Source organism: Petromyzon marinus, chromosome 34 (assembly GCF_048934315.1).
Source record: "Petromyzon marinus isolate PM22_M1 ecotype Great Lakes invasive population chromosome 34, UKy_Petmar_22M1.pri1.0, whole genome shotgun sequence".
NCBI classification, from domain to species: Eukaryota; Metazoa; Chordata; class Hyperoartia; order Petromyzontiformes; family Petromyzontidae; genus Petromyzon; species Petromyzon marinus.
This window is the reverse complement of record NC_133700.1, coordinates 945,721-972,281: the sequence shown is the minus strand read 5'-3', so window position 1 is coordinate 972,281 and position 26,561 is coordinate 945,721. Positions and strand designations below refer to the sequence as shown.

Here is a 26,561-nt window from a genome sequence, read left to right as displayed (position 1 = left end):
GTCACACTGTCACACAGTCACACCGTCACACTGTCACACACCCCGTCACACACCCCGTCACACACCCCGTCACACAGTCACACCGTCACACAGTCACACCGTCACACTGTCACACACCCCGTCACACACACCGTCACACAGTCACACCGTCACACAGTCACACACCCCGTTACACAGTCACACAGGCACACTGTCACACAGTCACACCGTCACACATTCACACCGTCACACATTCACACAGTCACACACCCCGTCACACACCGCGTCACACACCCCGTCACACATTCACACAGTCACACTGTCACACTGTCACACCGTCATACATTCACACAGTCACACCGTCACACCGTCACACTGTCACACAGTCACACGGTCACACATTCACACAGTCACACATTCGCACAGTCACACCGTCACACACCCCGTCACACATTCACACAGTCACACATTCACACAGTCACACCGTCATACATTCACACAGTACATCCCCGTCACACACTCCGTCACACACCGCGTCACACAGTCACACCGTCACACAGTCACACCGTCACACAGTCACACCGTCATACACCCCGTCACACACTGCGTCACACAGTCACACCGTCATACTGTTACACAGTCACACCATCACACCGTCACACACACCGCGTCACACAGTCACACCGTCACACAGTCACACCGTCATACTGTTACACAGTCACACCATCACACATTCACACAGTCACACTGTCACACTGTCACACATTCACACAGTCACACATTCACACAGTCACACCGTCACACATTCACACAGTCACACCATCACACAGTCACACCGTCACACATTCACACAGTCACACACCCCGTCACACAGTCACACCGTCACACCATCACACAGTCACACCGTCACACATTCACACAGTCACACTGTCACACATTCACACAGTCACACCATCACACATTCACACAGTCACACTGTCACACTGTCACACATTCACACAGTCACACATTCACACAGTCACACCGTCACACAGTCACACTGTCACACCGTCACACCGTCACACCGTCACACAGTCACACTGTCACACATTCACACAGTCACACCATCACACTGTCACACCGTCACACCGTCACACATTCACACAGTCACACCATCACACTGTCACACAGTCACACCGTCACACATTCACACAGTCACACTGTCACACATTCACACAGTCACACACCCCCTCAAACACCGCGTCACACATTCACACAGTCACACTGTCACACAGTCACACCGTCACACATTCACACAGTCACACCGTCACACTGTCACACAGTCACACCCTCACACATTCACACAGTCACACCCTCACACATTCACACATTCACACAGTCACACCGTCACACCGTCATACTGTTACACAGTCACACCCACAGCACACCATACTGTCACGCTGTCACACACCCCATCACACACCCCGTCACACATTCACACAGTCACACCGTCATACTGTTACACAGTCACACCGACAGCACACCATACTGTCACGCTGTCACACACCCTGTCACACATCCTGTCACACCGTTACACAACAACAACAACCGCAATATGCCACTAAGTGGCGGTGATGTCACCACAGCGCTTGTGCCAGGCTATGTGCACATTAGAGCCATGTACAGTATCGAACGCCCGCTGGCAGTAGGTCACGGGACAGACCCAGGTGCCATGGGTTGGCTGACTGAGATGACTGGCTGATGCACCACCTGTGCCCCCTACTGTGCCAGCTTGTTGTGCTTTAGCCAGGCGCTCCGCTCGTTGTTGTGAGTGTCGCTCCTTTCCCCTCCGATGTTGTTGGAGGGCAGCCTCCAACTGCCCAGTAGCATCCTTCACGAGCTTCCTCCACAGAGGCCGATCTCGACACTGCTGGTACCAGTCATCAGGTCATGTTTCTCCAGCCCAATGCTGTGCCCATTTCGCCCCCTCTCTCCAGCCAAACAGAAGCTGCTTGGGCATGTGGTGGGCTACATGGCCCAGCCAATGCAACCTTGCCTGCTGGAGGGCTCATCAATGGGACTGTGTCCAGATCTTTCAAGGATCTGTGAGTTCCTCACACAACCCAGTGTGGTTAAACCCAGGATAGATCGTAGGCAGGTCAACCTGCATCTTTTAAACCGGTGCAGATGCTTATTTAAAGGGCTCCACATTATTATAGGAGGGAATAACTGTGGCCAGGTAGCTTTCACACAGCGTTACGCAGCTGATAAAAAGTTAATGCTGCTTGAATTTATTTGCATTGAGACTTCCGCTATAAAACTGGAGCTCATTATGTATGTAAATGTATGTATGGTGAACTTGTTTCGCACTGTACGTAGCTAGCTGTGTTAATCGGAGGTGCGGAAATCACACCACCCAGATAGGGAAACTTCTCCACTCTGTCCCCAACCGCTCCATCACTCGTGGAGAGTGGAGGGGGTGGAGTGTTTGATGACATAATATACTCAGACACGTGCTTTGATTTCTGTTTTGATAGTAATGCCCCATCTCTTAGTGGCATGCTCCAGGTTCGACATTTGCATCTCCAACTCCTCAGAGTAAGCAGCAATTACCAGATCATCCGCATACATAACAAATTTGACCAATATGGAGCCATCCCTCGACTGCACTTGGCCATCGATCAGCCTGCCATTGTATCTGTACTGGATAGAAATTCCACTGGTACAGCCAGGAAAAGCTTCTAGAAATAAGTGGTTAAAGAAGATGTTAAATAGTGTTTGGGCCAGAGGACATCCCTGTCACACCCGGGCCTGCTTACCATGATGAAGGTCCTTAATGATTGTTAGCAGACGGTCAGGGACTCTCAAAGCACGAATAACAGCCCAGAACCCTGGCCTATTGATTTGAATCATAGGCCTTGACCAAGTCAATAATACAAAGGTGTTACTTCCTGTTATATCCCCTACACCTCTGCTGTAACAGACGGACAGAGAAAATGGGTGTCCGAGCAGAACCGCCCCGGTCTGAAACCACAAATGTCTCCTCAGTGTGCCTGGCAATGCGACGTTGAATAACCATTGTCAGGACCTTTTGCTGCCTCACAGAGGAGGGAGATACCCCGGTAGTCTCTGGATCTTGATCACTCTTTGTATCTCCTCTAGAGATGGCACATTAGTCCACCATGCATATGGACTGTATCCCCAGCAGGTTCACATTCCCACCTTGCCCCATGATGTTGTTTGATCTGAGCGGTTTCCACTCTCCCAAAACCTCAACACAAACGCTCAGCAAACCTACAAACTTGTTCCTGGGGTCAGAGGTCAGGTAATTGTTCTTTCCCTTAAGGATGGTTATATATTTGGTGCTGAGAGATACTTTTTTTTATTGAATCAAAGAGTGATTTGTGATCGCGTGCTACATGCATACACAACTAGAACAACTGTCGTTCACCACTAAGTGGCGGTGACTTCACCATGGAGCTTGTGCCATACTCTGTGCATTTTGAGGCCACGTGAAATGTCGAAGGCCCGCTGGAAGGAGGTCATGTAACAGACCCAGGTACCATGAGTTGATTGACTGAGATGCCTGGCACGTGCATCAGCTGTGCTCCTCCCTGTGCTAACTCTCAGCGTTTTAGCTCTGCTCATTGTTGTGAGCGTCGCTCATCTGCCCTCCGTTGTTGGTGGAGGGCCGCTGCCTTAAACTGCCCAGCAGCATCCTTCATGAAGACAAAGACCCCCCCGTATAGCCTTTAACAGACTTTTGGGGCAAGTGCTGCTAGCGAGTAGCACCTATGAAGGCCAGCACAGCACATGAGGGGGTGGGTGGCCAGTACCAGGCCCCACCGCCTTTGTCTCCCTAGTGGCGAAATTTACATACCACACTAGGTACTAATTTGAGGCTGAGTCGACCTAGGGGAGGCCCAGGACCGGCTCAGCTAATCGCCACTGGTGTTGGCCGTGAGCAGGAATCGAACTCGTTTCGTCGGGTTTGGAGCACAGTAACACACACGAAGACAATGTAAGTACTTTTGGTTTAACATTTCAGCAGCATTAGTTCAACACAAAACTCGCGTGGCTTCATCAGACGAGTCGGGCTGTGTGCTCGAACCAACGAAGACTTCAATCAATGTGCAACAACAAAAAACTCCTCACCTATGTGTGGAGTTGAGACGTGAAGGAGGCGAATTGTACCTGCTGCTTAGCTATCTCGTTACTTTATTCTCCACAGCGATGCTGCTGATTGTTGAATATTTCGCATAACACCGTCCACCACCCGCAGCACGCGGCACGGGAAGGTGGGTAGAGTGGACGGTGGGGGGATGAGGAAAGGGGGGGGGGGGGCAAATAAAGAATGCGTGGGGAGTGAGAGGGAAGCATACTCTTCAACCCATACTGTTTTTACCCGTATTCTTGTACAGGAAAATTGAGTTTTCCGGTCCATACGGCGTACAGCCATTTCAATATGGGCAAATATATATGCCTATTTGTTTGTGTTTCTCCCTTGTAATGGGACTTTGTAGGTTGAACGTGGAGAGTTATGAGGACACGAGGTGATCATTAAGGTCTGAATTCATCTGTAATAAGGTAGGCACTGATAAGGGATTAGCAGATATGGGGAATGGATGGGAAAAGAGCGGAGGAACAGGAGCACAGAGTGCCGGAGAGATGGGGAGACCATACGGGAGTCGCGTGATGCACGGGAGGCTTGAGCTGATTCACACAGAGAGATGAAGACACGGGCATAGCTCGGTTTACGCCCAGGATGCCTTCCTGAAAACCAGAACGTAAAGAGAAAGTACTTGAATTGAAGCAAAGACGTGGGATGGTGGATCGTAGTTGTGGTAGGGTGCCTAAACAGAGGATGCTCAGTAACACATTGCGCATTTGTACCGTACGACCATCGCTGTGAAAAGTAAGTGTACGTTATTGATATATTAAAATGTTTATACTATATGTATTATCATTTTATCATTTTAAAAAAAAAATGACACTTGTATAAACATAGTCGCCAGAATACGGTACGTGGGAGAACGTGTTAATGGGGTTCCCATGACAAGAGAATAGCCAGGCTGGGCCGTTGACGCGTGAGCGCCACCTGGCGTGTGGACGTCGCCGTGCAGCGTACTAAAACTGCACACTGGTGTGATAGAGAGCAAAGGCACAACATCTACAATCTGACTACAATGTTTCGCAAGTAATTACGTCTGGCTTCATCAGGCTACAGCCAGATCTGTGGCCCTCGCCTGACAACCACAAGATGAATGGATATTCAGGCTACACAATCCGTAAAGCTATCACCCCAACCGTTGGGAAAGAACCATCTGAGGACCCAATTAAAACCATCACCTTGCCATAGATAGCAGGGGTCACCAAAATCATGAGCAAATGCAAGATCCAGGTTCGATTTAACACAGTACATAAAATTCGTGATCTGATTCCATCTGTGAAGGAAGTGATTCCTGACATGCAATACCCCGGCGTCTACAAACTAAGCTGTGTCTGCAGCACATTGTGGAAACTAAGCGACATGTCTTGGACCGTGTTCGTGAACATAAAGCAGATTTGAAACACGGTAGGACCAATACCTCGGCCGTGGCTGATCATTGTTTTAATGCGGTGGGCTTACGAAATTGATGTATCCAATACGAAGGTACTTTGCAAACCCACTGGCTATCAACAAGATTCGTTCATGAAGCCATCAATATTTATAGACATAGACAATTTCAACCGAGAAGATGGGTACAAACTGAGCAATCATTGGAAGGAAGTTATTAACCAGTTTAAATCGTAACTGGCTGTGATGTTTCCATCCTACCTGCCTATGTCAGCTGTTATTTCCGACTCTCTGTCTCTCTCTCTCTCTCTCTATAACTCTCTCATAGATATCTCACATGTCCTTTGGATTGCACTCTCATGCTCACATGCATGAGAGTGCCGCTCTCCGATCTTACATTAACATAGCCACTTCCGCACCCTCGTCCTGGAGGTCCCTCTCTGATCTTACATTAACATAGCCACTTCCGCGCCCTTGTCGTGGAGGTCCATCTCTCATCTTACATTAACATAGCCACTTCCGCGCCCTCATCATGGAGGTCCCTCACTGATCTTACATTAACATAGCCACTTCTGCGCCCTCGTCGTGGAGGTCCATCTCTCATCTTACATTAACATAGCCACTTCCGTGCCCTTGTCGTGGAGGTCCCTCTCTCATCTTACATTAACATAGCCACTTCCGCGCCCTCATCGTGGAGGTCCCTCTCTCATCTTACATTAACATAGCCACTTCCGCGCCCTCATCGTGGAGGTCCCTCTCTCATCTTACATTAACATAGCCACTTCGTGCCCTCGTCATGGAGGTCCCTCTCTCATCTTACATTAACATAGCCACTTCCGCGCCCTCATCGTGGAGGTCCCTCTCTCATCTTACATTAACATAGCCACTTCCGTGCCCTCGTCGTGGAGGTCCCTCTCTGATCTTACATTAACATAGCCACTTCGTGCCCTCGTCGTGGAGGTCCCTCTCTGATCTTACATTAACATAGCCACTTCGTGCCCTCGTCGTGGAGGTCCCTCTCTCATCTTACATTAACATGATAATTTATCACATCAATAGCTCCGCCCACTTCGTTTATGACCCTTGGTCTACACCCATTTCAAACCTTTAAAGCAGTCCGCCTCAGCAGCTTTCCTCACATTTTTTTCCACCTGATCGAAAGGTCGTAGTTTTTTGTTATTTTCTTTCAACCTGTCTACATGACTTTACCGAAAGACCTACAGAATATGAATTACTGCAGTCACGAAAGCTTTAAGTCAAGATTTAAGAGAGAAACACAAACAAATATACACAAATATTTAGTTTTTTGCCCTATTAAAACGACTGTACACTGTATGGCCCTGAAAACTCTATTTCCCTGTACAAGAATACGGGTTAAACCGAATGGGTTGACAGGTATGTAACTGCATACAGATGAGAGGGGAGGGATTCAGAGTGGGGGTTGCCACACAGGGGTCACGTGGTTCACGGGAGGCTTGAGCTGTTTGAGGGAGAGAGAGAGATGTGCACACGCCAGCTAGCGAGCACGTGGCACTCACTGTTTCATTCCTCGTCTCTCTCAGGCACTGGCCCGGGACCCACGCCTCTGTCCCATCTGCCTCACTCCGCTGTGGCTCCCGGCGCAGGAGGCTCCAGGTGGTGCCCGGCCCCTCCAGCAGCATGGCGCTGTCGGGGCAACCAAGGGGAGGGGCCGCGGGAGCGCAGCCCCCCAAAGAGGGGGGGCAGCGGTCACGGAGAGACGGAAACAGAAGCCGGGGACACGGAGAGTGGCGGCGAGGACCCCTGCAGCCTTGATCCCGGCGGGTCCCCCGGCTTGCCCCCAGGCGCGCCCCTCAGCGCTGACCCCAGCGGGAGCCCCCCCGGTTCTCCTGTCGTGTGCCCACGTGTACCACGACGCGTGCCTCGAGGCGCTGGAGGGGTTCTCTGTGGGAGTCCTGCGCCTCTGCCCTTTGTGCAGGGCTCCCTACAGCAAGAGGGTCCTGCGGGACCCGCGGGAAGGGAGGCAGGGGGGGTTGCTACCACGTGACCCCCGTGAGTCAGTGACCCCCCCCCCCTCGATGATGCAGTGACCACACTCATCCCGCATCAAGTCGTGCAATCAGTGGCAGAGTGAGCAGCCACTCAGGCTGCGAGTTTGAATCTGTTCGGTGGCATAGGGGTTGCATTTGACTCGGTCCAACTGCACCCAGGGGGTCACGCTCGTCCATGCAGGGGTCACGCTCGTCCACCCAGGGGTCATGCTCGTCCACCCAGGGGGTCACGCTCGTCCACCCAGGGGTCACGCTCGTCCACACAGGGGGTCACGCTCGTCCACAGGGGGTCACGCTCGTCCACCCAGGGGTCACGCTCGTCCACCCAGGGGGTCACGGTCGTCCACCCAGGGGTCACGCTCGTCCACCCAGGGGGTCACGGTCGTCCACCCCGGGGTCACGCACGTCCACCCAGGGGTCACGCTCGTCCACCCAGGGGTCACGCTCGTCCACCCAGGGGGTCACGTGCGTCCACCCAGGGGGTCACGTGCGTCCACCCAGGGGGTCACGTGCGTCCACCCAGGGGTCACGCGCATCCACCCAGGGGTCACGTGCGTCCACCCAGGGGTCACGCTCGTCCACCCAGGGGTCACGCTCGTCCACCCAGGGGTCACGCTCGTCCACCCAGGGGGTCACGTGCGTCCACCCAGGGGGTCACGCTCGCCCACCTAGGGGGTCACGCTCGTCCACCCAGGGGGAGAGAGCCTCAAGTCGCCCCGCCTGGCGATCAACATCCACCCACGCTCATCTTCCAGATAATCATCATCTCCATCATCAGCATCACAATATTTATTTAACCTGGAAGATTTCCGATGCGCTTTGAAGATCTTTTTTCACCGATGTCCAGTAGGGGTTCGCGGGTCAGCGAGAAAAGGTAATTAAGTCGCTAAAAACAAATGCACATGTTCGTTCGTTTCTCAATCCGCTTGTCCTGGTGAGGGTCTCGGCGGCAGCAGCGTCTTGAGTAGTGGCGGTCCACACCTCCCTGGCGACAGACTCCAGCACTACTACACTATACACTACACTATACACTACCACACTATACACTACACTATACACTACACTTTACACTACAGCAGCGTGTTGAGTAGTGGCGGTCCACACCTCCCTGGCGACAGACTCCAGCACTACTACACTATACACTACACTATACACTACACTATACACTACAGCAGCGTATTGAGTAGTGGCGGTCCACACCTCCCTGGCGACAGACTCCAGCACTACTACACTATACACTACACTATACACTACTACACTATACACTACACTATACACACTACACTATACACTACAGCAGCGTGTTGAGTAGTGGCGGTCCACACCTCCCTGGCGACAGACTCCAGCTGTTCCATGGGAATTCCAAGGCCAGCAGAGCGACATCGTCCCGCCAGCGTGTCCTGGGCCCATTTTCAACACCAAATGCAAGCTTGGGACAAGGCAGCAAAACAACAACAGTCCCTCAATTGCATTGCACATTGAACTTGAACGAACGGGCGAGGTTCAACGTTACAAATAACATTTGCAAGCGCGGTTGTATCGGTATCGTCAATCCGCCACCGTAAAGTTGACATCATCCGTCTCAATCCAACAAGATCGGCATCGCTGTAGCGTCATCATCATCTCAACCGGATCATAATTATAATCAGGAACAAGTCATCGGGGTATGGCGGCAACACAGCAATTGGGTACATTCCCACCTACACAGGGATCACCCCCCCAATTCACACGTGGAGGTTTTCTCTGGGCGCTCCGGTTTCCTCCCAGCTGCGTAAACCCTCGTCCATGGAGTTGGCCAAACATTCGAGCACAGGGTCCCAGAGCTTGGGCAATTGTTTGCAGCGTCAGTCCGGGTCCGCCTTCCTCCTCACTTTTTTGCGTCCCAAGTCTCCGAACCATTCTCTCTCTCTCAAAGCGAACCAATACTGTGCACGCTAGTTTCTAAATTATTACCAAGATCGACTCAGCCTCATCATCGTCGTCATCACCGTCTCTCCAGGGTGGGTAAAGTGAGCACCACCACGAAAGGCTGAATCGCTCGGTGAAGAGAAGTCAACGTTGGCTGGTGTCGCGTTCATTAAACCTTGACTTGGCCTCGCCAAAAAGTAATGTGGATCTTGTTCCACTGGCTCAGGACCGCTCTATGTGTCTTGATGCAAGTTTATGAGTGTCTTGATGTAAGTCTATGAGTCTCGATGTGAGTCTATGTCTCTATGTAAGCCTATAGGTACAATATATATTACAAGTCCCTGTGTCTCTGCAAGCGGTTGTGTATGTGGGGAGCGGTAGTGTAGCGGTTAGCGCGCTGCGCTACGAACCCGGGGACTCGGCTTCGAATCCCGCTCACGGCCAACATCAGTGACAATTATTTGAATCGGTCCTGGGCCTCCCCTGGGTCGACTCAGCCTAAAATGAGTACCTGGTGCGGTGTGTAAACATCGCCACTGGGGAGACAAAGGCGGTCGGGCGTGGTGTTGGCCACCCAAGCCCTCGTGTACCGTGCCGGCCTTCACAGGTGCTGCTCGCTAACAGCACTTGCCCCTACAGTCTGTTAAGGCTATACAGGGATCTTTGTATTTTGTGTCTATGCAAGGCTATGGGTGTTTGTTGATTAAATACTTCCAGGTGAAACGCGGCCTCGACATCCGCGAGGGTGCAATTCCTGAAAATTTTGCGCGAAAGTAGAATTCGCGAACGTAGAATTCGCGAAAGTAGAATTCGCGAACGTAGAATTCGCGAACGTAGGTGCGATGTTTATGTCCCCGCCTCCGACTGAACATACGGGAGAAAATGAAAATGTTTGGTAGCATGAATCCTGCCTTGTACACATACACTTATTTAACGTGTGCATAATACTAATTAGTGATATGACAAAACACATCAATAAATCACGGTGTGAATCTAGAAATAGTTTTTTTTTTACCGTGGTTGATTATGGGGGCGTGATGATGATTCTACTTTGGCGGTCATCGTTACCCTTTGCCCGCACACTTCCCCCCGATCGCCCACTCGTGTGCCTCTACAAATCTGATTGTTCACTCGTCTACCACGCAATGGCACCAACAGCAGACGCCGCACCATCACCACCAGCAAGTCTAAACTAAAACTAAACTCCGTGTTTATTTTATTTTACCAGGTGAGGCGCCACTGCGATATTGAATTGTAGCTCTTTTTCAGAAGCGATCTGGCTCCGCTCGTTGTTGTGAGCGTCGCTCCTCCGCCCTCCGTTGTTGTTGGAGGGCGATTACCTCCAACTGCCCAGTAGCGTCCTTCACGAGCCTCCTCCACAGAGGCCGATCTTGACACCGCTGGTACCAGTCATCGGCAAGTCCACTCAGCTCCACGTCCTCCCGTACCACATCACTCCATCTCTTCTCTAGCCCGTGCCGCGCCCGCTTAGCCCCCTCAATCCGGCCAAACAAAAGCTGTTTCGGCATGCGGTGGCTGGGCATGCGGACTACATGACCCAGCCATCGCAGCCTTCCCCGCCGGAGGAGCTCACCGATGGGACCTTGCCCAGATCTTTCAAGGATTTTTGAGCTCCTCACACAATCCAGTCTGGTTAAACCCAGGATGGATCGTAGGCAGGCCAGCCTAAATGTTTCTAACCGGCGAAGATGTTCCATTAGGGGGGTCCACGTTTCGCAAGCGTAGAGAAGGGAGGGAATGACCGTGGCCGAGAAGACCTGAAGCTTAGTGCGGAGCGACAGACCAGGTAGCTTCCACACAGCATTACGCAACCGATGAAAATATATTGCCGCTCGACTGATTCGGAGTGAGACCTCTGCTGTTAAACTGGAGCCAGTCATAAGCACACTGCCCAGGTATGGGAAACTCTCCACACTCTCCACAACTGCCCCATCACCGATCGGGAGTTGTGGGGGTGGAATGTCCGATGGTACAAAATACCCAGGCAGGTGCTTAGTTTTGGTGGGGCTGATGGTAAGGCCCCACCTCTTAGTGGCACGCTCCAGTCTCAGCAGCAGCGTCTCCAACTCCTCCTCTGAATGAGCAGCTATTACCAAATCATCAGCATACATAACGTGGTTGAGCAATAGGGAGCCATCCCTTGACCGCACCCGGGAGTCGATCAGCCTCCCGTTATATCTGTACCATATGGAGATTCCCCCGGTACAGCTATTGAAGGCTTCACGAACTACGTGGTCAAAATAGAGGACATCCCTGTCGCACCCCAAGGTTAACAGGGAATGGCTCTGACTCCTGGCCAAGTAGTTTTTCCCGGGCCCGCTCACCATCATGAAGGTCCTTAATGATCGTGAGCAGAGGGTCAGGTACTCCAAAAGCACGAAAAACAACCCATCCGTCTGTAAAAGATGTGATTCCGGACATACAGTACCCTGGTGTCTACAAACTAAGTTGCCTCTGTGGTAGTAGTTACATTGGAGAAACCAAACGCCATGTCTCGGACCGCATTCGTGAACACAAAGGAGACCTTAAACACGGTAGGACCAACACCTCGGCCGTGGCAGATCATTGTTATAATTCAGTAGGCTCACATGACATTGACTTTTCCAAGACAGAGGTTCTTTGTAAGCCATCTGGCTACCATGAGAGATTCATTAATGAGGCTATCCACATATACAAGTGTAGTGGGTTCCAGGACACGGAGACGGCAGAATAGAAGCAGCACTATTTATTTAAACCTTAACAAGGGTTACACTAGAAGGGGTAGCGGCCCCTCCACCCGTATAGCTCAGGAACACACCACCCCAGGCTCTCTAGCCTAAGCTCTAGGCTCCCAGTTCCTCCTGGTAGGGCTCTAAGGGAGGCTATCAGATCCGGCCCTGGTTAGGCACAGATCTCGGCACCCCGCCGACCAGACCGGCCCTTAGAAGGACTCTGACTCTGGGGCTCTGGGGCCGCACCACTGGCTTGCTGTGCCGGCCCTGAAAAGGGCAGCGGTCACAGGAGTTCCAGGGTCTCACCTAGCTGGCCTTCTTTCTTCACTGGTTGCTTCAGCCTCGGGCCCCACACTCTGCCCCGAGCTCCCTGGCTCCCCGCACTTTATACCCACTGGAGCCTTAGCGGACGTTGTTGTAGCCACCAAGGTGTGGGTGAACCACACCTTCCCGTGCCATGTGTTTATTCCCCATAGCACCCCTACACAAGCACAGAGACAATTTCAACCGAGAAGATGGATTCTGGCTTAGCAATCATTGGAAAGATTTGATAAACCATTTCAGGTACTAATTGATTGTTCACGCTTACGGTGGCTTTCAGACAGCATACATTAATTCTTCGTCTCCCGCCTCCTCTTTTCAGAACATAGATGGACTCGTCCTTCTAAATAAACTGCCAAATCGCTGCGCGTGGCGCTGACGTTTTTTTAAATAAATCAATACACCGTTTAAAAATAAATAAATGAATGCAAACTGACACACCTGATGACGACCGTTTGTGTTATGGTCGAAACGTCGTGAGAATTTTTATTGTTTTATATATATATTTTATTATTTTATTGTTTCCTTTCAACGTGACTTTACCGAAAGAGCTAAGAATACAAGCTGATTAGTTACATATTTCAGTTTAACTCGTGGTTTAGTGGTAATTAATTGAAGGTGGAGGGGTTACCAGCCCCTCGCACCCGTCCAGAGCCCCCGTTTAGCCCGTGTGGTGGACACATATGCCATGAGGGGAGGAGCCAATCAAAATTGAACCTCCCCCCACAGCACTGTCCACGACAGAGTTGCCCGTCCGGCACCGCGAGGAGGTAGGGGGTACACACACACACACACACCTACACACACACCTACATACACACACACACCTACACACACACCTACACACACACCTACACAAACACCTACACACACACCTACACACACTTACACCACACACACACACCTACACACACACCTACACACACACACCTACACACACACCTACACACACACCTACACACACACACCTACACATACACACACACCTACACACACACCTACACACACACACCTACACACACACCTACACACACACCTACACACACCTACACACACACCTACGCACACCTACATAAACACACCTACACACACCTACACACACACCTACGCACACCTACATAAACACACCTACACACACACCTACACACACACACCTCAACGTCAATCGGCCGTGGTCAATCCACTGCTGGAGGTCCCCCCAAGTCTTCGCCTCCCCACCCCCCGCAGCTCTGCGATGTAGCAGCAACAACAAGAACAACAAGAGGGATGCGATTCGTGTCGCGCTGCGGAATATTTCAGGGACAATGAGGAGTGACCGCGAGCCAGGTTCAGGTGTCGCTCGGAAGCCAGACGGGAGGCGGGGCCTTTAAGAAGGAGGAGAGGCCTTTAAGAAGGAGGTGAGCCTTTAAGATAGAAGTGGTGCCTTTAAAAAGGGGTGAGCCTTTAAGATAGAAGTGGGGCCTTTAAGAAGGAGGTGAGCCTGTAAGATAGAAGTGGGGCCTTTAAAAACGGGTGAGCCTTTAAGATAGAAGTGGGGCCTTTAAGAAGGAGGTGAGCCTTTAAGATAGAAGTGGTGCCTTTAAAAAGGGGTGAGCCTTTAAGATAGAAGCGGGGCCTTTAAAAAGGGGTGAGCCTTTAAGATAGAAGTGGGGCCTTTAAGAAGGAGGTGAGCCTTTAAGATAGAAGTGGGGCCTTTAAAAAGGACGTGAGCCTTTAAGATAGAAGTGGGGCCTTTAAAAAGGGGTGAGCCTTTAAGATAGAAGTGGGGCCTTTAAGAAGGAGGTGAGCCTTTAAGATAGAAGTGGGGCCTTTAAAAAGGAGGTGAGCCTTTAAGATAGAAGTGGGGCCTTTAAAAAGGGGTGAGCCTTTAAGATAGAAGTGGGGCATTTAAGAAGGAGGTGAGCCTTTAAGATAGAAGTGGTGCCTTTAAAAAGGGGTGAGCCTTTAAGATAGAAGTGGTGCCTTTAAAAAGGGGTGAGCCTTTAAGATAGAAGTGGGGCCTTTAAAAAGGGGTGAGCCTTTAAGATAGAAGTGAGGCCTTTAAAAAGGGGTGTGCCTTTAAGATAGAAGTGGGACTTTAAGAAGGATGTGAGCCTTTAAGATAGAAGTGGTGCCTTTAAAAGGGAGGTGAGCCTTTAAGATAGAGGTGGGGCTTTTATAAGGAGGTGAGCCTTTAAGATAGAAGTGGGGCCTTAAAAAGGTGAGCCTTTAAGATAGAGGTGGAGCCTTTAAAAGGGAGGTGAGCCTTTAATAGAAGTGGTGCTTTTAAAAAGGGGTGAGCCTTTAAGATAGAAGTGGTGCCTTTAAAAAGGGGTGAGCCTTTAAGATAGAAGTGGGGCCTTTAAAAAGGGGTGAGCCTTTAAGATAGAAGTGAGGCCTTTAAAAAGGGGTGTGCCTTTAAGATAGAAGTGGGACTTTAAGAAGGATGTGAGCCTTTAAGATAGAAGTGGTGCCTTTAAAAGGGAGGTGAGCCTTTAAGATAGAAGTGGGGCCTTTAAAAAGGGGTGAGCCTTTAAGATAGAGGTGGGGCTTTTATAAGGAGGTGAGCCTTTAAGATAGAAGTGGGGCCTTAAAAAGGTGAGCCTTTAAGATAGAGGTGGAGCCTTTAAAAGGAGGTGAGCCTTTCAGAGAGAACTGAGGCATTTAAAAAGGGGTGAACCTTTAAGATAGAGGTGGGCCTTTAAAAGGGAGGTGAGCCTTTAAGATAGAAGTGGTGCTTTTAAAAAGGGGTGAGCCTTTAAGATAGAAGTGGTGCCTTTAAAAAGGGGTGAGCCATTAAGATAGAAGTGGTGCCTTTAAAAAGAGGTGAGCCTTTAAGATAGAAGTGGGGCCTTTAAAAAGCGGTGAGCCTTTAAGATAGAAGTGAGGCCTTTAAAAAGGGGTGAGCCTTTAAGATAGAGGTGGAGCCTTTTAAAGGGAGGTGAGCCTTTCAGATAGAAGTGGAGCCTTTAAAAAGGGGTGAGCCTTTAAGATAGAAGTGGGGCCTTTAAAAAGGGGTGAGCCTTTAAGATAGAAGTGGGGCCTTTAAAAAGGGGTGAGCCTTTAAGATAGAAGTGGGCCTTTAAGAAGGAGGTGAGCCTTTAAGATAGAAGTGGGGCCTTTAAAAAGGAGGTGAGCCTTTAAGATAGAAGTGGGGCCTTTAAAAAGGGGTGAGCCTTTAAGATAGAAGTGGGGCCTTTAAGAAGGAGGTGAGCCTTTAAGATAGAAGTGGTGCCTTTAAAAAGGGGTGAGCCTTTAAGATGGAAGTGGGGCCTTTAAAAAGGGGTGAGCCTTTAAGATAGAAGTGGGGCCTTTTAAAAGGGGTGAGCCTTTAAGATAGAGGTGGGGGCTTAAAAAGGGAGGTGAGCCTTTAAGATAGAAGTGGGGCCTTAGGGGTGAGCCTTTAAGATAGAAGTGGGCCTTTAAAGGGGAGGTGAGCCTTTAAGATAGAAGTGGGCCTTTAAAAGGGAGGTGAGCCTTTAAGATAGAAGTGGGGCCTTAAAAATGTGAGCCTTTAAGATAGAGATGGGGCCTTTAAAAGGGAGGTGAGCCTTTAAGATAGAACTGAGGCATTTAAAAAGGGGTGAGCCTTTAAGGTAGAGGTGGGGCCTTTAAAAGGGAAGTGAGCCTTTAAGATAGAACTGAGGCCTTAAAAAGGTGGTGAGTATTTAAGGTAGAAGTGGAGCCTTTAAAAAGGTGAGCCTTTAAGAGAGAGGTGGGGCCCTTAAGATAGAGGCGGGGCCCTTTAAGAAGGAGGTGAACCTTTAAGAGAGGCCTTAAGCCTTTAAGATAGAGATGGGCTTTTGAGAATCGCTAAGAAGTGGATGTAGACTGTTGGGTGAACGCTGCTGCTGCTGTGACAGCCGCAGTAGTGGGGACGGGTGATGGCCGCGTTCCAGACAGAGGCGGGGTGGCTGCGCTAGGTGTAGTGAGCAGGAGGAGGAGGGAGAGGCTGAGTCGCTGCTGCTGCTGCGGCTGCTGTGAAGGATGAAAGTTCAGTAACCCACCCAGCACCTGCACACTGGCTCATTCCATCGCTCCATCTCCTCGGAGGCTAAGCATGGGTCGAGCCTGGCTTGTACCCGCGTGCAAGGCTGCCTGCCAATTCACAAATGTCGTAGGCATGGCCTTGCGAGCTGGCCACGAGATGGATTCTTGAATCTACCTGTGCGGACCTTGGAGCGTCACCAGTTCGTGCCAGCGGGGCTTTCTCTCCGATTGTCCTCACCCACGCGTGGCCAAACGTTCATCCGCGGACATGGTCAGACGTTCTAGATTTGAAGCTTTCGTGACTGCAAGGATCCATACTCTTTGGTTCTATTCGGTAAAGTCACGTAAAAAACAACAAAAAAATAAAAAAAAATTCACGACGTTTCGGCCACAACACAAGTGGCCTTCATCAGGTGAAGGGACCAGACTGTCTAGAGGACAACACTCCAGACTGTCTAGAGGACAACACTCCAGCGCTGTCAGTCTGGTCAATTCACCTGATGATGGCCACTTGTGTTGTGGCCGAAACGTCGTGAATTTTTTTTACGTGACTTTACCGAATAGAACCAAAGAGTATCGTCAGACGTCCCGATGCAGGACCCATGATTGAGACTCATGGGAAAGTTTCTTCCCCCTGTGACCAGGGGACTGGCCTTGCAATCATAATACCTTCCAGGGCGCCTTCACGAATGTCTCAGCCACTCAAAAGCGCCTTACATCGCATGGACATTTCGAGCACATTTGAAAGGGCTCCCCGCAGTGGCAGCTGCCCTTGTGCGGGAACCAGGCGACTCGGCGCCGGCGCGCGAGCGGGCATTCGTCTGCCAGTCGGGTGGTGATGTTGCGTTGTGTGGTTCTAGCCCAGGGGACCCCCTAGCCTAGGGGCAGCTGTCCCCGTGCAGCACAAGTCGAGTACCGTGTGGCAGCAGCAGAGCCCCCGCTGCTGCTGCTGCTGCCTGTAACCCAGCGCTGTGGGGGCAGACGCAGCGAGTGTTGGTGGGTCACGCACAGATGGTGCGACACTCCATTCCTACCCGCGGGTGGACGTCGATGAGGATCCGCTCCTGGCTCCTCGCCCAGGAGAATGCGGTATGGGATAGAGAAGTGGTTCTCAACGCGGACACCTGGGGGTAGCGTGGCAATATCCCAGGGGGTACGTGATGTGATTCATAAATGTGTGTGTACGAAGTGATATCATGCGTGAGTCATTGGTGAGTAATTCGCGTATGAATACGCCAAAGTAAAATAACCACGATAAAATGTGAATCCATATGGTGAGCTCGAACAATATAAACCACCTTTCTAAACTCATTGATTGTAGACGATGTGGTTACCAAAAGTAAACCAGCGAGCACGAACAGCTTACGTGAGAGCGTCCATTGAGTGATTTTTTATTCGCTTGCAGTTACTTAGCTAGTTAGGATAAACCTCACGAGATGGACAATTGGTTAAAATGTTTTCGTTCATTATTCACGCATTTATTTCTCATAGCCACGTTGGGTCAGGCAAGAGGAGTGATACTCGATGATTGTACCAACCGAGTATCACAACCGGGTACGGTAGCCAATAAACAGTTGGGAACCACTGGGATCGAGCGTTTCCCCCTTAAACACTCATTAACTACACCGGTTGTCCAGTGGATAGGTGGGCGTGTGCGAACCCAGTAACCTACTCAGAGATAATTCAGGTAATCTTAAAAAAAACACCCAATTAAATTCGTGACAAGCAAATGGCTGCACAGGACCGCGTAATAGTGAACACGCGTTATAGTGAACACGTGTTATAGTGAACACGTGTTATAGTGAACACGTGTTATAGTGAACACGTGTTATAGTGAACACGTGTTATAGTGAACACGTGTGATGTGAACACTCGTTATAGTGAACACGCGTTATAGTGAACACGTGTTATAGTGAACACGTGTTATAGTGAACACGTGTTATAGTGAACACGTGTTATAGTGAACACGTGTTATAGTGAACACGCGTTGTAGTGAACACGTGTTATAGTGAACAAGTGTTATAGTGAACACGTGTTATAGTGAACACGTGTTATAGTGAACACGTGTTATAGTGAACACGTGTTATAGTGAACACGTGTTATAGTGAACACGTGTTATAGTGAACACGTGTTATAGTGAACACGTGTTATAGTGAACACGTGTTATAGTGAACACGCGTTAAGCGAGGACTTACCGTGTAGCCATTGAGACTACATCAGCTACAATTTCGCATTCAGGTGGTGAAGCCCAGGTAGCTTTGACAGGAGCAGCAGAATGTATCATTGTGATGTCTTCTTCCTATTTGTCGATCGTTCTATGTTGAACCTTCGGTTCTGGGTGACCACAGCCGAAAATTGGACAGGTTTTTTTTTTCCATTTGTGCATCTGGTATCTACATCTGCTGCTACGGTTTGTGAGGTTTAGGGTGGACCATTAGCTTCGTGCAAGATCAAACATTGGGTCTTCCACAACAATGTGGTGTTTGTGAGCTATTTTGAAATCCATTCAGCTCTCCAAATTTGACCACGTTAACCAATGAACCATATTAACCAATTTAATGTAATCCCCGGCTTGATTACCAGCACAATGTACGCGCCCTCGTTGAGGAACGCCTCTTTTCACCACCCGCTACACCGACGATTCAGCGCATCGCACTCATCTGACGCGCGAAATCGCGACCAATTGTCAACCAACAATCAGCTCAAATGTATTATTAAAGCGGACCACGTGAATGGCTGTGATTATGACGTCATGGCACGTGGCTTCGCCGGGTTGCAAACAGGAGATGGTGGCGGGACGTCACTGTGACTTGAGAATGACGATCCCTTGACGTGCACCATCAGAGATTTTTTCACGAACCTGTATAACTCCCTGTGTATCTCCCTGTGTATCTCCCTGTATATCTCCCTGTATATCTCCATGTGCATCTCCCTGTATATCTCCCTGTATATCTCCCTGTGTATCTCTCTGTATATCTCCCTGTGTATCTCTCTGTATATCTCCCTGTATATCTCCCTCTGTATCTTCCTGTATATCTTCCTGTATATCTCCCTATATATCTCCCTGTGTATCTCCCTGTGTATCTCCCTGTGTATCTCCCTGTATAGCTCCCTGTATATCTCCCTGTGTATCTCCCTGTATATCTCCCTGTGTATCTCCCTGTATAACTCCCTGTATATCTCCCTGTGTATCTTCCTGTATATCTCCCTGTATATCTCCCTGTATATCTCCCTGTATATCTCCCTGAATATCTCCCTGAGTTTCTCCCTGTGTATCTCCCTGAATATCTCCCTGTGTATCTCCCTGTGTATCTCCCTGTATATCTCCCTGTGTATCTCCCTGTGTATCTTCCTGTATATCTCCCTGTGTATCTCCCTGTGTATCTTCCTGTATATCTCCCTGTATATCTCCCTGTATATCTCCCTGAATATCTCCCTGTATATCTCCCAGAAGGGCAGAGTCAACGCGTTAAAACGTCACTCGGGTTCGTGGCACCGTAGAGGGTTGAACTACGTCCAGGGTTTAATGACAAAGTGACGAACGAGAAGGTGAAGTTCGTTTTTACAGAGCAGGAGCGTCGTGGTACACGCAAACTGCTTCTCTCAGAATGGCTGGGGAACCACAGGCAACGGTGGAAGGGGGCAGCAGTCGAGACGGCGAGGAGCCTGCGCTACTGATTGCCTAAGCTCCACAGTCCTCCACATATGAAGATGTTTCCAGCTAATTAAGGAGCGTTGACACGTGCGTCTCTACGAGCTTCTGAGTATCTGAGTCTTTAAGGGGCTCCATTGACATCTGTCGATGTATATGATTGTGGGTTCCGTTGATCTTCATGGATGTCTGAGTCTCCTATCGGTCTCTTGCACAAACTGCGTCGTTCGTGCACATCGCACCTCCCACAATCGCAGAGGAGAGTGGGACATGAAGGGGCAGTCGTTCGGCAGTGAGGAGCTGCTGCTATCAAACAAGCTCTGTGGTTCTTTACACGTCACGTGTTAAGCCAATTCATCAGCTGTTGTGACTCGTGGGAGGAAAACCGGAGCGCCTGGAGGAAATCCACGAAAACGAGGGGGCAACACTCGATCCCCTACGGGCGCAACAGATGGGAGTCCACAATCTGCCGTGCCCGCCTTCTCCTGGGCGAGCCTGGGTGCGGCTCCTCCTGGACGCCCGCCCACGGAGTCTAACGCACCCATCCGTGCGTGATCCACCAACCCTCGACGCTGCCTCCACACAGTGCTGGACTACGGGCGGCCACGTGCGGCAGCGGAGCCGCCATGTTGCCGAATTGGAGCGATCTCGGATCCGTCTTGGTAAGTTATGGAATTGCTTTAAGTTTGTATTTTTTAAATATTATTAACGCTAATTATTCAAGGCTCGTTGACCACATGACCGGTGTGTGAACGTCACGACGAGTGGCGCCCGTGTTGCTCTGCTGGTAAGGAGGCGGTGACGTCACCGCTTCATTTCTCAACACCTGTGTGGTGACGTCATCGCGGCGAAGCCATTGATGTGGCTTGAGGGACAGAATGCGAATATGTATTTATTCTGGATGAATTCGACGAGCTATGAAGCTATTTTTCCACAGACTATGACGTCATCGTGTCGGTTTTTGAGACCTCGGGTGACGTCATCACGGCGAAGCCATTGATGTGGCTTGAGGAAGTATCTCGTCATCATGTCAGTATTCAGACCTACGTCATGGCGTCGGAGACAGTCGTTAAGAGGCATATGCCGTCATCAGCTGGGTCTTCAGCCCGAAGAGGGTAACGTTATCGCAGGATTGACTGAACGGTAGGATGACGTCAGCACATCGTCCTTTAGCCACATAGGGTGACGTTATTTCCAAGAAGTCTGAACGGGGCAATGACGTTATCACGTCACTCGTAGAGCATGACGTCACCGCGTGGAAGCCGTGGGCGTGGCTCAAATGAGCATAACGTCATGCGTCACCATTGTGATTGATGTTGGCTCTGCCCCGAAACAGCGGACAAGCAGAATCAGAATAAAAATGCTTATGTTTCCTGGAGGAGGAATCCAATGAGCTATGAAGCTCTTATTTTCACAGATGTCCGCTAGGGGTGTGAGTTCACGACGTGAGAGCAGCAAGACGTCACAAGACGATGGTCGGAGTGCAAAGTCTAGGTTAAGGAAAACAAATCACTTAACACACAAATATAACTACAGTAAAACCTTGGATTGCGAGCATAATTCGTTCCGGAAACGTGTTTGTAATCCAAAGCACTCGTATATCAAAGCACTCGTACAGCAGTTGTGATCACGTGACGCTCGGCAGTACAAAGCGTATATACGTACTACTCGTATTGCAAGACCTCGCTCGTTTATCAAATTATTATTTATTTTACAAATGTTTGCTCGTCTTGCAAAACACTCGCAGACCAAGTTACTCGCAATCCAAGGTTTTACTGTCTTCATGTTCTTGGGTCTTTCGGTAAAGTCACGTATCACCTATCCACGTGGTGACTTTACCGAAAGACCCAAGGAGATTAATTCCTGCAGTCACGAAAGATTTAAGTCAACAATATATACAAACTCGCCTTTTGCCCGTCCAAAGACGGCTGCATTGCAGTAAATGTGAAACTTGCGACGTGATATTCATTGCATCAATTAATGTGCAATTAGTAAGGGCGCGGTGACACACACTTATTTCATGTTAATGTTATTATCGCTTGTTCATAACGACGTCCTTCTTACATTGATGTCTCAACAGCAGCGTCACGGAGATCACGTGAGATGACGTGAGGGTTCTGCCTCTGTAGTGAGGGTGAGACCACGTGATGACGTGAGGGTTCTGCCTCTGTAGTGAGGGTGAGATCACGTGATGACGTGAGGGTTCTGCCTCTGTAGTGAGGGTGAGACCACGTGATGACGTGAGGGTTCTGCCTCTGTAGTGAGGGTGAGTTCACGTGATGTCGTGAGGGTTCTGCCTCTGTAGTGAGGGTGAGATCACGTGATGACGCGAGGGTTCTGCCTCTGTAGTGAGGGTGAGACCACGTGATGACGTGAGGGTTTTGCCTCTGTAGTGAGGGTGAGACCACGTGATGACGTGAGGGTTCTGCCTCTGTAGTGAGGGTGAGATCACGTGATGTCGTGAGGGTTCTGCCTCTGTAGTGAGGGTGAGATCACGTGATGACGCGAGGGTTCTGCCTCTGTAGTGAGGGTGAGACCACGTGATGACGTGAGGGTTTTGCCTCTGTAGTGAGGGTGAGACCACGTGATGACGTGAGGGTTCTACCTCTGTAGTGAGGGTGAGATCACGTGATGACGTGAGGGTTCTGCCTCTGTAGTGAGGGTGAGATCACGTGATGACGTGAGGGTTCTGCCTCTGTAGTGAGGGTGAGATCACGTGATGACGTGAGGGTTCTGCCTCTATAGTGAGGGTGAGATCACGTGATGACGTGAGGGTTCTGCCTCTGTAGTGAGGGTGAGATCACGTGATGACGCGAGGGTTCTGCCTCTGTAGTGAGGGTTGTGAGTTGACGCCGAGGAGGGGGGAGGAGGCGCCTCGCCCCCCATGTGGAGTGACGTCACCCGCTAATTATTATGAATGGAGTGTCCATGTGGAGTGACGTCACCTGTTAATGATTATTAATGAGGGGGGAGGGTGCTCCATGTGGAGTGACGTCACCTGCTCATGATTATTAATGAGGGGGGGGTCCATGTGGAGTGACGTCACCTGCTCATGATTATTAATGAGGGGGGGGGTCCATGTGGAGTGACGTCACCTGCTCATGATTATTAATGAGGGGGGGTCCATGTGGAGTGACGTCACCCGCTCATGATTATTAATGAGGGGGGCTGGTCGACGTGGAGTGACGTCACGCGCGTGACACACAGACATTCTGGGCTCGTTATGGTCGCAAATGCGCCCGCTTCATCCGGCACTGCCGCTACGTCAGAGCCGTGAAGGCCTCGTGCGCTCAGAGAGACACCCAGAGCCGGGCGAGGGTTTCAAACTTGCGCCCCAGGCTGTGTCGGCGGTGCTGGGATCAGCGTCTCTGACACGGCCATTGTGAATCAAGCACGGCCCCGGTTTGTGAACCGCTGAGTCACCCGCGGTGTCTGACAGCGCCTGGAGGCTGCCCCGTGCAGTGGGGGGGGGGTGATTAACGAGCGGGGGGTGACAGGAGCGTGCAGCTGGGGTAGGGGGTGTGGGTAGTGTAGTGGGGAGCGGTGGTGCAGTGGTTAGCGCACTGCGCTACGAACCCGGCCACCCGACCGCGATTCCCGCTCGCCATCAATAACAGTGGCGGATTTATTTGAACCGGTCCTGGGCCTCCCCTAAGTCGACTCAGCCTTAAATAATTACACGTTGCGGCGTGTAAAGCCTCAGCACTGGGGATACAAAGGCGGTCGGGCGTGATGTTGACCACCCATCCCCTCGTTTTTGCCGTGCCGGCCTTCACAGGGACGGCGCGCTAACAGCACTTGCCCCAACAGTCTGTCAAGGCTATACGGGGCATCTTTGTCTCGTAAGGGGTGGGGCTAGCGGGGCATGGAGGGCGGGGCTAAAGGGTGGGGGGGGGTAGATGGTTAGGGGGGGTAGTGGGCGATGGGGGCGGGGCCGTGGGGGGGGTTAGTGGGGGGCGGGGCTGTGGAGGAAGCGCAGCATCCGGGTCCCACGTGACGCGCGGCCCCGTTACATGTGAATCGGAGACGCCGCTGTCTGCGTGATGGGGGTGATTTGGTGGTGATCACGATGGTGGTGGTGGTGATGTTGGTGGTGGTGACATCGCTGTGAGAGTCACGGGGAAGCCGGGCCCGGACACCCCGCGTTGGATGCCGCCATCGCAGCCGCGCGTGTAGCTGGTTGATGCTGGTGGTGATGGTGGTGATGTGAGGATGGAGATCTGTCTCCTGCTCCTCCTCCCGCTCGCGGCGGCGGCGGCGGCGCTCGGAGCGGAGATCAGAGTGAGGCGAGAGGCGGCACGGCCAGGTGAGGTGTGACACCCAGCACCCAGCACTCAGCACCCAGCACTCAACACTCAGCACCCAGCACTCAACACTCAGCACCCAGCACCCTGCACTCAGCACTCAGCACCCTGCACCCAGCACCCTGCACCCAGCACCCTGCACCCAGCACTCAGCACCCTGCACTCAGCACCCTGCACTCAACACCCTGCACTCAGCACCCAGCACCCTGCACTCAACACCCTGCACTCAACACCCTGCGCTCAACACCCAGCACCCAGCACTCAGCACTCAACACCCTGCACTCAGCACCCAGCACCCTGCACTCAACACCCTGCACTCAACACCCTGCACTCAGCACTCAACACCCTGCACTCAGCACCCAGCACCCTGCACCCAGCACTCAGCACCCTGCACTCAGCACTCAGCACCCTGCACTCAGCACCCTGCACCCAGCACTCAGCACCCTGCACTCAACACTCAGCACCCAGCACCCTGCACTCAACACTCAGTACCCTGCACTCAGCACCCTGCACTCAGCACCCTGCACTCAACACCCAGCACCCAGCACCCTGCACTCAACACCCAGCACCCTGCACTCAGCACCCTGTACCCAGCACCCTGCACTCAGCACTCAGCACCCAGCACCCTGCAGTCAGCACCCTGCACTCAACACTCAGCACCCAGCACCCTGCACTCAACACTCAGCACATTACACTCAGCACTCTGCCCTATGCGCTCAGCACCCTACGCTCAGCACCCTGTACTTAGCACTCAGCACCCAGCACACTACACACAGCACCCTGTACTTAGCACCCAGCACACTACACACAGCACTAACCACCCTGCGCTCGGCACCCAGCACACTACACACAGCACTAACCACCCTGCGCTCGGCACCCACCTTCCGCACCCTGCACTTAACACCCTTCATTTCTGCACCCTACACACAGCACCTTGCACTCAGTGTTGGGTCATGTTTGGCGAGTCCCGTGAACCTAGCCTGGCACCATAACCTCGTTGCGTCAGTTACCCTGATTGACAATTGCTGTTCGTCTATTCACACCGTGAGTGTGCATTTTTGCCCGTGTGTGTGTCACATCCATCTCACTCCCCTCCACTCACTCCCCTACCTCTCCCCTCTCATCTCACTCCCCTCCACGACTCTCCTGCCTCTCCCCTCTCATCTCACTCCCCTCCACTCACTCCCCTACCTCTCCCTCTCATCTCACTCCCCTCCACACACTCCCCTACCTCTCCCTCTCATTTCACTCTCCACCCCTCCACTCACTCTCTTACCTCTCCCCTCTCATCTCACTCCCCTCCACACACTCCCCTACCTCTCCCCTCTCATCTCACTCCCCTCCACTCACTCCCCTACCTCTCCCCTCTCATCTCACTCCCCTCCACTCACTCCCCTACCTCTCCCCTCTCATCTCACTCCCCTCCACACACTCCCCTACCTCTCCCCTCTCATCTCACTCCCCTCCACTCACTCCCCTACCTCTCCCCTTTCATCTCACTCCCCTCCACACACTCTCCTACCTCTCCCTCTCATCTCACTCTACTCCCCTCCACTCACTCTCCTGCCTCTCCCCTCTCATCTCACTCCACTCCCCTCCACGCTCTCTCCTACCTCTCCCCTCTCATCTCACTCCACTCCCCTCCACACACTCCCCTACCTCTCCCCTCTCATCTCACTCTCCACCCCTCCACTCACTCTCCTGCCTCTCACCTCTCATCTCACTCCCCTCCACGCACTCCCCTACCTCTCCCCTCTCATCTCACTCCCCTCCACTCACTCCCCTACCTCTCCCCTCTCATCTCACTCCCCTCCACTCACTCCCCTACCTCTCCCCTCTCATCTCACTCCCCTCCACACACTCCCCTACCTCTCCCCTCTCATCTCACTCCCCTCCACTCACTCCCCTACCTCTCCCCTTTCATCTCACTCCCCTCCACACACTCTCCTACCTCTCCCTCTCATCTCACTCTACTCCCCTCCACTCACTCTCCTGCCTCTCCCCTCTCATCTCACTCCACTCCCCTCCACGCTCTCTCCTACCTCTCCCCTCTCATCTCACTCCACTCCCCTCCACACACTCCCCTACCTCTCCCCTCTCATCTCACTCTCCACCCCTCCACTCACTCTC

General features: G+C 51.6%; 2 protein-coding genes across 2 annotated transcripts in view; both read left to right on the top strand.

Annotated features, from left to right (window-relative positions):
* Window positions 1-9,793, top strand: part of RNF32 (ring finger protein 32) — a 38,202-nt gene extending 28,409 nt beyond the window's left edge. Inside the window, exon 9 of the mRNA XM_032965324.2 lies at window positions 7,078-9,793. Within this exon, the coding sequence (XP_032821215.2) occupies window positions 7,078-7,584 (507 nt within the window). The 3' untranslated portion in view covers window positions 7,585-9,793. The remainder of the gene's footprint in view (window positions 1-7,077) is intronic.
* A 14,297-nt stretch (window positions 9,794-24,090) lies between these two features.
* LOC116948534 (uncharacterized) overlaps window positions 24,091-26,561 on the top strand; it is a 117,197-nt gene continuing 114,726 nt past the window's right edge. Inside the window, exon 1 of the mRNA XM_076071585.1 lies at window positions 24,091-24,433. Within this exon, the coding sequence (XP_075927700.1) occupies window positions 24,340-24,433 (94 nt within the window). The 5' untranslated portion in view covers window positions 24,091-24,339. The remainder of the gene's footprint in view (window positions 24,434-26,561) is intronic.